The 12,219-nt window shown below is 42.2% G+C and overlaps 1 protein-coding gene across 1 annotated transcript in view; it reads right to left on the bottom strand.

Annotated features, from left to right (window-relative positions):
- Window positions 1-5,797, bottom strand: part of LOC117511251 (tight junction protein ZO-2-like) — a 182,620-nt gene extending 176,823 nt beyond the window's left edge. The window contains exon 1 of the mRNA XM_034171256.1: window positions 5,575-5,797. Within this exon, the coding sequence (XP_034027147.1) occupies window positions 5,575-5,631 (57 nt within the window). The 5' untranslated portion in view covers window positions 5,632-5,797. The remainder of the gene's footprint in view (window positions 1-5,574) is intronic.
- Between the last annotated feature and the right edge of the window lie 6,422 nt (window positions 5,798-12,219).

The raw sequence follows: 12,219 nt of genomic DNA, 5'->3' as shown, positions 1-12,219 counted from the left end.
CTGTAATTCATTATTATCAGGTTGTCCTAAAAGTTCCCTAAAAAGCCTTCAGTTAATTCAAAATGCTGCAGCTAGAGTACTAACAGGGACTAGAAGGAGAGAGCATATCTCACCCATATTGGCCTCTCTTCATGGGCTTCCTGTTAATTCTAGAATAGAATTTAAAATTCTTCTTCTTACTTATAAGGTTTTGAATAATCAGGTCCCATCTTATCTTAGGGACCTCGTAGTACCATATCACCCCAATAGAGTGCTTCGCTTCTCAGACTGCAGGCTTACTTGTAGTTCCTAGGGTTTGTAAGAGTAGAATGGGAGGCAGAGCCTTCAGCTTCAGGCTCCTCTCCTGTGGAACAGCTCCCATTCAGATCAGGGAGACAGACACCCTCTCTACTTTTAAGATTAAGCCTTAAAACTTTCCTTTTTGCTAAAGCTTATAGTTAGGGCTGGATCAGGTGACCCTGAACCATCCCTTAGTTATGCTGCTATAGACCTCTGCTCCCCTCCACAGCATGTCTTTTTCCTGGTTCTCTCCCTCAGCCCCAACCAGTCCCAGCAGAAGACTGCCCCTCCCTGAGCCTGGTTCTGCTGGAGGTTTCTTCCTTTAAAAGGGAGTTGTTTCTTCCCACTGTAGCCAAGTGCTTGCTCACAGGGGGTCGTTTTGACCGTTGGGGTTTTACATAATTATTGTATGGCCTTGCCTTACAATATAAGGCGCCTTGGGGCAACTGTTGTTATGATTTGGCGCTATATAAAAAAAAATTGATTGATTGACTGTAATATATTGCAAGTCTTTTAATGACAACAACAGATATATGATTTTTACTAACATTTTTATTCCAAGTAGATATAAAGCCATTCAGAATTTATGACATTTGACCCTCAGTCAGGGTAAAAAGTACCTCCTCCATCCCCTCCAACCACACTGTTAAAATTTAAATGCCGCCTGTGACCACCATGAACACATCATATTAAACAACAATTGCAAGTATACAGACATGAATATATTTAAACATTTTTGTTTCCATATTTGTATGCATGTGAATGCAGCTTAGTGAAAAGAACTTATGGCGTTGAGTTATAGTCTCAGTATATTGATATTAAATTGCGACATAACGACTTTAAAATAGACATTTGTTTTACATAATTACATTAAGGCTCTTGTACAGTTCATTTTAGTATTCGAGAATTTGTTTTTGTAGTTGGTGCAATTGATGGTGAAGCTCTGGCTGCCTTTTTTCCCCTCATTTTCGATTCGTTTAACTGGCTCAAGGTGCTCCTCTCCACCCTTTAGTAATGGCCGCTGTGTGGCACGCCACTAGTCACGTGACGTCCATTCCAGTCTCTATTTTCATGTGTTTATGGGCACCCCTACACCAGCTTTGCCACTGATCAACTTTGTCCACATACGAGCTGGACTGCCTAACTCCGCAAGGACATAATTTCGCCATGAGCCTGTTTTCCTTTAGATTGTAGAATGAGATTGAATTTCATGTAATCTGGGTAATATTTTTAATTTATAATAAGTGTTTAATGTCATAGACATTTCAGAGATTTTGTATTGAGAATTACTAGTTTCGCTTTTAATTTAGGATTATGTCTCACTCTATTTTATGATTATGCCTTTGCAGAAAAGAGCTGTACTACATTGGCCCGAAAGGAGACTGCAGAAGAAAGTGCTGACTGAGGTTGCCGAAGTTATCGAAGTCTTCCAGCAGTATCATTCATCACCAATGGGCGGCCACAGTGGTGTCAACAACACTTTAGCCAAGATATCCCAGTATTATTGTTGGAATGGGATGAAAGAAGATGTCCAGGAATATGTAAGCATTTAGTTTTTATGATTTAGTTTTTTATTCCACAAACTAAGTTTAAATTATATATTATCAATGCTTGTTTCTGGGGAATATATTTAAAATTCTAATGAATATTTTATGTTCTAGACCAGGGGTAGGCAACCTGTTCCAGAAAGAGCATGAGGGTGCAGGTTTTCTTTGCAGCCACTGACTCACCAGGTGATTTTACTGATTAATATCACTTTGAGCAGATGGAATCAGTTAATCAGTGAAATCACCTGGTGGAGTCAGTGGCTGCAAGAAAACCTGCACCCTCATGGCTCTTTCTGGAACAGGTTGCCTACCCCTGTTCTAGACATTTCAAAGATTTTATTTAAGAATTGCTAATTTACTTTGTGCAAGTTTGAGAATTTATTATGCTCATACTCATATGTTTAATTTGTACCTCCTCATATGATTGGTGTCAGAGTGATGTGCATGGAAAAAAAGGAACTACCAACTAGATACGTCATTGCAAATATCAATGTTTATTAGTATTCTTCTGATTTGGGTTGATTTTACTTGGGGAAATTGTTGATGTGACTTTGTCAGAGTATGAGAGGTTATTGTACTTATGCATGTTTTATTTATATTTTTAAGGTTTCTTCATGTGATCGGTGTCAGTGATTTGAGAAGCTCAAGACCCAAGCCCCCGAGCTACAAACCATCAAAGTCAGTGAGGCACTCAAACTCGTTGGAATGGATCTCATAGGTAAATATTTTTTATATAATCAACGAAGAATTATGATCAGCATAGAAATTGTCAAAATCTGTGAATTTATGAAAAAAAATGGTTGTAACTCGCATCACTGTAAAGTTGAACTAAGATATAATGTGACACCCTCTCATATTATAAATAATAGTTTTTGCATAGTTTGAATTTGACAAATTGTATATATGAGACATAAAATTCTATTCTATTCTGTATTTCAGGTCCCCTGCCTACTACAGACACATTGTACAAGTATGTGCTCACCTGCACAGATTATTACACCAAGTTTGTGGACTTTTCCCCCTGAAGAACAAGTCAGCCGAGGGTGTAGCTGCGTGTCTGAAGACATTTGTTTGCAGGTAATTATTATACAGTGTGTGCATGGCAGTGGTGGGCACAGTTCCGATAATCTGATAACAGATAATTATCGAAGATAATGTTTTCATTCTCGGATTATCTTTATAGATAACTTTAAAAATCATTATCAGATTAATTATCTTCCAATGAATTTTTGTCCGATAACTTTTAGACCGATAATGTAGTAAACAAAGCTGAACAGCAGCAAACACTTTTAAAATTGAAAATCAGTTGAGCACCTACCTGATAAAAGTTTCCTAACAGATATATGGTTCCACCCTCTGCAAACAGAAGACAGCTGCTTCTATGAAGAACTACACTATCCTCTGCAGGCAAAGAAAAAAATGATCTTTAAGAAGAAAAAAAAAATCATTTTCTTTAACACCATACTGATACACTGGCAATATCACCCAAGTCATCCAGAGGCATACATTTTTAACTTATGCTTCCAATTTTAACCAAACTAATTTTGGACAAGTTATTTAAAATTACTGTCATGTCTGAAGTTTTATAAAGTGAAAATAACAGATATATGTTTTAGTTTTAAAGTAATGTGCTAATTTTTAAGGTTTTAGTGTGGACATGCTGTGCCGAGCAGTGCATTATGGGTAGGATTAGTACGTTCCAAACAGGACAAATGCATTTCAGACACTCTGTTCAGGCTTCACGGACAACAGCATTAACTCTAGTGCCTAAAGGGTGCCTGAGGGTTGGGTCATGGCCAAAACAACTAAATCACAGGTACAAGAGATAATCCATCCCACCTCACAGTGTGGGCATATCAAGAGGCTGATTAGACAGCAAGATTATTGCACAGGTGTGCCTTAGGCTGGCCACAATAAATACCTGGTTTGCCAGGTATGTGCTTTATAACAAGCCAGCTGTCAGTTCTGCATTTTTAAGTCAGCCTGATAGGAGGCATGCCAGAGTAAGCTGTTTCATCCCATCATCTGGATTGTGGGGGATCGTAATAGAACGTGCCCTGTGGAATAGAAGTATCAATCTTCAAATTTTGGTGTTTCTTTTTAATCCAATACTGCCATGTAACATCATTTCTTACAAGATTTAACAAGCTATCAGTTTCTTAAGCCACCTCCAAAGAATTTTAGAATGTCATGTGACTCTTTCTGTGCATCATCTGATCTACAATAGTAGAAAAAAGTGTTTCCATTGCAGTTTTGCAAGATACTGTTTTTTTTGTTTTGTTTTTACATTGCCTGAAAAAATAATAAACAAAACATCTCATGTGAGGGCAAAAACCTTTCTTGTGATATTTTAAAGTATTTTCAAAACACACATTTCCATTAAGCAGATTTCTATTGAGTGGCTTTGCATTTCCCTAATGCACCGCAATCCCCTCAATGCACTATGATTTTTGGTGCGAAACCTGGCGCATGTCAATTTGCAGTAAAGATGATTTTTGCATGATTCACCAAAATGATCTGGTCTGAGAAGAAATTAAATGGTTCATACGGGTAGTTTTTGTCGTGCTCCGTTGTGCAGCAACTCATCTGGGAAAGATAAGTCGCTTGGGATCAAGGGATCATACAACCAGATTCCCACACAAAGAACCACAAAGATTACAACTTTGGGAAAAAGCTGTTCCTCAGTACAAATAGAAATCAAAACAGGCTCTGACCAATTTAAAAGGAGGTAAGTGATGAATCAGTCTACTTACACTTTCCCTCAGCAAACTGGAAATTGTTAACTTTGGATGTGCGCTTTATGTACTATCTGTACAATTTAGTATTTTGTGGTTTTTTGAGTATCGTAGTTTTTAACCTTGGATGTGTTTTTATGTACCATCTGTACAAGTTGGTATATTATGATTTTTAATTATTATTATTGTGGTTTTAAACGTTTGATGTGTGTTTTTATGTACTCTGTACAAACTTTAACCACACACTAAATGTTGTGTTATTTCCCTTACCTATCTCAGACAAATCACGCTGCTCGAAAGTTCGTCATATTCTGTCGCTATTTCAAACTGAGCAATTTGGAGGGTAACAGAAATTTTCCTAGTGACAACCCAACCTTCACAAAAACTCAATCCCAGAAGACTTGTGAAATAGCAGAATTACAATTAGGTCGAGGTCCAATTCTAGTATATTTCACATTGGCACACATTACTCTTGTACACACACAAACGTACATGTTTTCAGCCCGTACGTAACACTAGAACCACATTATACATTCGCTGTGATTAAAACCCTTTTTCTGTTTGTTTAAAATTTGATCCGAAACGTCATTTCGATAACTATCAGGGTTTGTTGAGCACTTTCTGGCACAGATATAATCCCATACATCTGCCCTCATTTACAAACATTTTATGTCAAATTGTCACCAAAACCACGCTCTTCTAAATCTCAGATACATGAGCGTCAAAAGCCCTCGGAGGCTGTTGAAGTTTCACTTCGAGTAACATTAAAAATACATACATATGTATTTTGTGTCTGGTTTAAACCGGAAACGTGTTACTTTTGTTTAAGTAAGGCGCTTTCCTATTGGTTGTCCTGCAACAGGTGTAGAGCCAAGCTAACTGCCGTACAAACACATTTAACGACAAAACAACACGGACACACAACGCTGCAAAAGTCACTTATTTTAGCGAGACGTGTTGGTGTAAAAGGCTGAGTTTTTAAAGAACGTGACAGAAGTAGAAGGGACACTTACTCCGACAATGTCGCTCCTGCTCGGGTAAGAGGCCAACCTTCCTCCTTTCACCGGCATCGTGTTTCTCCTCCGCTCGACGAACAGCCGCTCAGTGGTTTTTACCTTACGTTTCTCAGCTTTGACACCGTCAGTCTGGACGTCTAGTTTACTTGACTGTTTATTCCCAAATGAAACATGTCGTGTTGTGAAAACAGCACAAGCTCCGCCCACCTCAGGCAGCCTGGTCTTCTGGAGGCGGAGCCTGCTGCAGTCTTCAACATTTTAGCCATTAAATCAAATGTTTTTATAGATTATTAGTCATTTATTTAGACTTGTCTGTGTTTTATGGTCTGTTGTTTGTTTTTTTTAGTTTATTTATTTAGTTAGTTATGCATGGTTTGTTGCTAAGCAACAGCTCATTCTTATTTTAGTTCATTCATTTTCAGCCACTTATCCGGGTCACGTGGTGGCAACTCAGGCAGCTCAGTCCACACTTCCCTATCCTCAAGTCCTGTAACTCTTCCCAGGGGATTCCAAGGCATTCCCAAACTCCAGCTGGAACATTATCACTCCAAAGTGTGTCTTCCTCAGTGTCACATACTGAGATTGCCCCGTACCACATTTGTACGAGTATACTTCGCTATGTGCGTTTGTTCTGTACTGAGTTTACCATTTCTGTGTGTGGACCAAAATTAGGTTTAATGTGAATTCCTGAGGTCATTCTCAAGTCATGAATCAGTAAGTCCCAAGTCAAGTCTCAAGTCATAATGACCACCAAGTGTTTGACAGCTGACTTGAGACTTGACTTGGGACTTGCTGATTCATGACTTGAGAATGACTTGACAGTGACTTACTCACACCTTTGGTGAATACATTCTGATCTTTAATGATATTGCTTCCCTGGACTCATTCAGCAATACTATGTCTGGACAAGGGTTTAAATCTACGACGGAGTTCTAGGGCCACATTGAATTTCTTTCTTTTTTGGGGGGGAGAATAAAGTCGTAATATTACGAGAAAAAAGTTGAAATATTATATTATGACTTTATTATCATAATATTACTTTATTCTCGTAAAATTACAAATTTATTCTCATAATATTACAACTTTATTCCCAAAGTCTTAAAATTACGACTTTATTCTCGTAAAATGACGACTTTATTCTCGAAGTCTTAAAATTAGGACTTTATTTTCGTAATATTACGACTTTATTCTCGAAGTCTAAAAAAAAAAATTTATGTGGCCCTAAAATGCTGTTGTATAAATTAAATGATCGGTCAAGTTATTTTTCTCCAGAAACTGAAACCAGCTCTCAGTCCTATCCACACACAGAACGGATAAACTCAGTACAGAACAAATTTCCTGTTTTTCATGCATGTGCAGATAGCAAACATACAAATCTGGTACTGGGGTAATCGCAACATGTGACACCGGGGCGTCCTCCAGGTTGGACATGCCTGGAAGTCCTCCCAAGGGAGATGACCAGGAGACATCCTCACCAGGTGCCCCAACCACCTCAGCTGGTTCCTATTGATGTGAAGACGCAGTGGCTCTACCCAGAGTCCCTCCCAGATAGTCAAGCTTCTCACCCTGTCCAGGAGTGTTAGCCCAGATACTGGATGGAGGAATCTCATTTCTGCGTCCTGTATCTGCAGCGTTACTCTTTCAGTCATTACCCAAAGTTAATGACCATAGGTGAGGATATGACTGTAAATCAACTAGTCAGTTTAGAGTCTCGCCTTCCAGCTCTGCTCCTTTTTCACCACAACGGTGCAGTACAGCCTTCGTAAAAAATCAAATGCCGCCCCTTCCTCTGGGTTGTCTGTGTGTCTTGGTGGCTTTCCTCACTCTTCTCCTTCTTGCACAGTCACTCAGTTTTTGAGAACTGTCTACTCCATAGACATTTACCATAGAGTGCCATACTGTTTATATTTCTTCATAAGTGATGTAAATAAAGTCCAACACATATTCAGTGACTTGGAAATGTTCATGTATCCATCTCCTGACTTGTCTGAAGAAAACTGGCAATAAAAACTGATTATTTACAGGTATCATACCAAAGTGTTCCATTACTTACGCAACCCATCATCTTGACTTTTATATTTTAATTAAGTTATATAAAATTGGTAGAAATTTGGTTTTCAGTTTGTGTTTCAGGAAAATTTTAGATTTTTTATTTTTTGTATTGAAATGGCAAAAATAAAGTAAAATGTGTGAAATACCAAGTGTTCCCAATACATTTGGAGGGCACTGCATGCACAAACAAGTTATTTGATTTTATTATTTTAGACTTTAGTATTTTAGGCATGTATATATATTCTATACTGGCAAGTGATTATCATGTGGTATTTATCAGACCTCATTCATAAAACAAGCTTTTATTTTTATTTTCTTTGTTGCACCAATGAATAACTTCAACTTCAAATCAAAGAACACTCAGTAATGTAATGAATACATATTAAAGGCATAATTAAATATTATTAAATACATAATATCTGTAATTATATATCTATATGTATGCAAAGAAATACATGATTTATTTTATTGTATTTGACATTTATTAACCAGAGACATCAACTGAGACGTATGACTTATTAGCGTAGTATAGTAGTACACTCTGACCAAGAAGGAACAAAGCAGTCATGGTGACAAAGCAACGTATCATATTAAAACAATAAAACATACAATAAATACATATGCACAAAACAATTAAATGAAACAATGTATACAACAATTGTCAATTGTATAAACAATATATAAAACAATGTATTATATACACAATATATAAAACATTAACAATTGTAATGATTTTAAAAATATTTGAAAAGAGCTGCCTTACCAATTTAAACGTCTTGATTAATATGATAGGGTATAGCATTTGATTTTGAAAAGTTTGTAGAAGAGGCAACCATAAAGAAAAATGTATTATATATAACAGTATATTAAAAACAATTAACAATTGTAATGATTTTACAAATATTTTAAAAGAGCTGCCCCTACCAATTTAACGTCTTGATTAATATGATAAGAGTATAGCGTCTGATTTTTGAAAAAGTTTGTAGAAGAGGCAACCATAAAGAAAAAATGTAATATATACAACAATATATAAACAGTTAGCAATTGTAATGGTCGTAACAATTTTCAAATGTTTCAAGAGAAATGTCCACACAATTTAGACTTCTTGACTAATATGGTAAGATTGTAATGTGTGATTCTGAAAAGAGGTAGTTATATAAAAAATAACATACTTAGTAATTGCATCAAACAAAATATAAAACAATTACCAATTATATAAAACTATCAAACAATTCACTATATAAATCAATATTTAAAACAATTAGAACTGTACCAATTTTAAAAAATAGTTCAAAAGAAATGCCTTAGCAATTTAGACTTCTTGTTTAATAGGGTATATTGACTAGATGAGATTAGATTGTTATATAAAATGAAATATCTGTTGGGAAAGTGTAAGTACACAGACCCACAACAGGGGGCGCAAATGAACGGACAATGGAATAGGTCAAATAACAACACTTTACTGTTGCGAACGTGCACAACAAACACAACAGATTACAACAATGGACAAAATTCAATTCACAAAGGTGTCGTGTGGGCAGGCTCGAAGATAGGAGACGCCTGTCCAAAGCAGAACCGGAACCACACGATTTCTTCCGCCACCAGACCCCAGGAATACTGGAACCGCCAAGTCCCGAACTCCCAGGTGGCCACTGCCTCCGCGTGTCGGACCTGGTACTGCTGGCGAGGAACAAAAAGCAATTAAATGAGGGCGCGTTTGCACCCAGGAATCCGTATAGCAGGAATGCTACCTCCACCTCTCGTTGGAAAAGTAGTCCACACTAACAACGCACAAGTCACAAAAAATACTGTCAAAACAGTCAGCTGAGGTACGTTACCTTCCAGGTAGAACGATATCTCGGCAAAGAGGTGGAGACGTCGTCCTGCTGATATACTCCTGCCGATCAGATGATTGGTAACAGCTGTTGCAGGTGATGCGTGACAGCTGTCACCCTGGCTGCTCCTGTGAGGCGGCTGCGCCCTCTGGTGCCTGGAGCCCGCACTCCAGACAGGGCGCCCTCTGGTGGTGGGCCAGCAGTACCTCCTCTTCTGGCGGCCCACACAACAGGACCCCCCCCTCAACGGGCGCCTCCTGGCGCCCGACCAGGCTTGTCCGGGTGGCGGCAGTAGAAATCGGCCAGGAGGGCCAGGTCCAGGATGAAGCTCCTCTTCACCCAGGAGCGTTCTTCAGGTCCGTACCCCTCCCAGTCCACCAAATTCTGGAAGCCCCGGCCCATCCTACGGACATCCAAAAGCCGGCATACAGTCCAAGCCGGCTCGCCATCGATGATCCGGGCAGGAGGCGGTGCTGGGCCCGGAGTACAGAGGGGTGAGGTGTGATGTGGTTTAATCCGGGACACGTGAAATACAGGATGGATCCGCAGTGAGGCCGGCTGGACTGATGACCTTCTGGATCTTGAAGGGGCCGATGTAACGGTCCTGTAACTTGGGGGAGTCCACTTTGAGGGGGATGTCTCTGGTGGATAACCACACCTCCTGCCCTGGCCGATACGCAGGGGCCGGGGTCCGCCAACGGTCTGCATGGGCCTTTGACCTCATCCGGGCCCTCAGCAAGGCAGAACGGGCGGCACGCCACACCCGACGGCACTTCCGTAGGTGGGCCTGGACCGAGGGCACACCGACCTCTCCCTCAACCACTGGAAACAAAGGAGGTTGGTACCCCAGACATACCTCGAAAGGGGAGAGGCCGGTGGCTGACGACACCTGGCTGTTATGGGCATACTCGATCCAGGCCAGATGGGTACTCCAGGCCGCCGGGTGCGCGGCTGTCACGCAACGCAGGGCCTGCTCCATCTCCTGATTGGCCCGTTCTGCTTGCCCGTTGGTTTGGGGATGGTACCCGGATGAGAGACTCACCGTGGCCCCCAGTTCCCGGCAGAAGCTCCTCCAGACGTGCGAGGAGAACTGGGGACCGTGATCGGAGACGATGTCTGTTGGGATCCCATGCAGCCGAACGACGTGGTGAACCAGGAGGTTCGCTGTCTCCTGGGCCGTCGGGAGCTTCGGGAGGGCCACGAATGGGCCGCCTTGGAGAATCGGTCCGCTATCGTGAGGATGGTGGTGTTGCCTGGGACGGCGGGAGGCCCGTGACAAAATCCAGGCCGATGTGGGACAGGGGCGATGGGGCACGGGCAGCGGGCTTGGAGCAGACCCGAAGCCCTGCGATGGTCAGCCTTGCCCCTGGCGCAGGTGGTGCAGGCCTGGATATAATCCCAGACGTCGGCCTCTAGGGACGCCACCAGAAGCGCTGCCGGACAACTGCCACGGTTCTTCGCACCCCTGGATGACAGGAGAGCTAGAGCCGTGACAGAGTCCAGGACTGCAGCCCTAGCTTCTGGTGGGACGTAAAGTCTGTTCTCGGCCCAGTTCCGGGGTCCGGGCTTCGTGCCAGGGCCTCCCGGACGGTTCTCTCCACGTCCCAGTGAGGGTTGGCCACGATAGTGGACTCTGGGATGATGGGTTCCGGTGGATCCGACAACCTCGTTTTTGAACTTCATCTTCATGTACCCGGGATCAAGGCATCCGATCTTGGTTTCTTGGTCCCGGGACGGTAGGTGATCCGAAAGTCAAACGGCCAAGAACAGGACCAGCGGGCTGCCTGGGATTCAGCCGCTTGGCGGTCTGATATACTCCAGGTTCCGGTGGTCAGTGAAAACCGTGAATGGCTCGGACGTTCCCTCCAACAGATGTCGCCACTCTTCAAGAGCCTCTTTCACCGCAAGGAGTTCTCGACTGCCGACGTCATAATTCCGTTCGGCCGGGGTCAACCTGCGGGAAAAATAGGCACACGGATGAAGGACCTTATCGGTCTTCCTGCTCTGGGAAAGCACAGCTCCTATCCCTGAGTCCGAGGCGTCCACTTCAACCACTAACTGGCGACTAGGATCGGGCTGCACCAGAACGGGTGCAGACGAGAAGCGCCGTTTCAACTCCTTGAACGCGGCATCGCAACGATCCGACCAGGTGAAGGGGACTTTTGGTGAGGTCAGGGCTGTCAGGGGGCTAACTACCTGACTGTAGCCCTTAATGAACCTCCTGTAGAAATTAGCAAAGCCGAGGAACTGTTGCAGCTTCCTACGGCTAGTGGGTTGGGGCCAGTCTCTCACCGCCGCAACCTTGGCCGGATCAGGAGCGACGGAGTTGGGGGAGATGATAAACCCCAGGAAGGACAAAGATGTGCGGTGGAACTCACACTTCTCGCCCTTCACAAACAGCCGGTTCTCCAACAACCGCTGCAGGACCTGACGTACATGCCGGACATGAGTCTCAGGATCCGGAGAAAAGATGAGTATATCGTCTAGATATACGAAGACGAATCGGTGCAGGAAATCTCGCAAGACATCATTAACCAAAGCCTGGAACGTCGCAGGGGCGTTTGTGAGGCCGAACGGCATGACCAGGTACTCAAAGTGACCTAAGGGGGTGTTAAATGCCGTCTTCCACTCGTCTCCCTTCCGGATCCGAACCAGGTGATACGCATTTCTAAGATCCAATTTAGTGAATATTCGGGCTCCATGCAGGGGCGTGAACACTGAATCCAACAGGGGCAACGGGTATCGATTGCGAACC

The sequence above is a fragment of the Thalassophryne amazonica genome, chromosome 5 (genome assembly GCF_902500255.1).
Source record: "Thalassophryne amazonica chromosome 5, fThaAma1.1, whole genome shotgun sequence".
In the NCBI taxonomy this organism is placed as follows: Eukaryota; Metazoa; Chordata; class Actinopteri; order Batrachoidiformes; family Batrachoididae; genus Thalassophryne; species Thalassophryne amazonica.
This window is presented reverse-complemented; position numbering and strand designations above follow the sequence as displayed.